This window comes from Haliaeetus leucocephalus, unplaced genomic scaffold, assembly GCF_000737465.1.
Source record: "Haliaeetus leucocephalus isolate CR32 unplaced genomic scaffold, Haliaeetus_leucocephalus-4.0 Scaffold702, whole genome shotgun sequence".
Lineage (NCBI taxonomy): Eukaryota > Metazoa > Chordata > Aves > Accipitriformes > Accipitridae > Haliaeetus > Haliaeetus leucocephalus.
Window position 1 is genome coordinate 1678788 of NW_010973138.1, and position 511 is coordinate 1679298.

General features: G+C 59.3%; 1 protein-coding gene across 1 annotated transcript in view; it reads left to right on the forward strand.

Annotated features, from left to right (window-relative positions):
* Nucleotides 1–204: 204 nt before the first annotated feature.
* The window catches only part of RSPH1 (radial spoke head 1 homolog (Chlamydomonas)), a 7928-nt gene continuing 7621 nt past the window's right edge, over nt 205–511 (forward strand). The window contains exon 1 of the mRNA XM_010580401.1: nt 205–261. Coding sequence (XP_010578703.1) covers nt 205–261 — 57 coding nt within the window. The remainder of the gene's footprint in view (nt 262–511) is intronic.

Consider the following 511-nt stretch of genomic DNA (forward strand, 5'->3'; position numbering starts at 1 on the left):
GGGGGAACGTGTCTGGTCTGTCGAGCGGGTGAATGAGAGTCATCATCAGGCTGAAACTGTATGATATAAAACAAAAGATAAGATCCATGGACTGGAATTAAACCTGACAGGAAAAAAAAGAATTCTAGAGGCAGGAATGGTTTTAATAAATCTAAAATGTTGTTTACAGGCTAAACCAGCCAAACTACTGGGAGCTCTCAGAAGATGGCGGGAACTCAGGTCTCATCTCAAATGCCACCGGCCTGTTTCACGACACTTAAGGTACAGGTTGGGGCGCGCTAGGCGCAAGAAGCAGTGCCGGGGAAAGGCGGCGCCCCGCACCCCCCGGCGTTCACTAACGCGGCCAGTCCTCTCACGGTTGCCGCAGCCCTCCCAGGACTTCGGCGCCGAGAGCCACCGGGCACCCCGGGAGGCCGCCTGGTCAGGCGCGGCTCTCCGCTCTCGGTGAACAGCCCTTCTCCTCACAGCCGAGGCGGCGGCGAGGCGGCGGCGCGCGGCGGCCCCGCCGCCC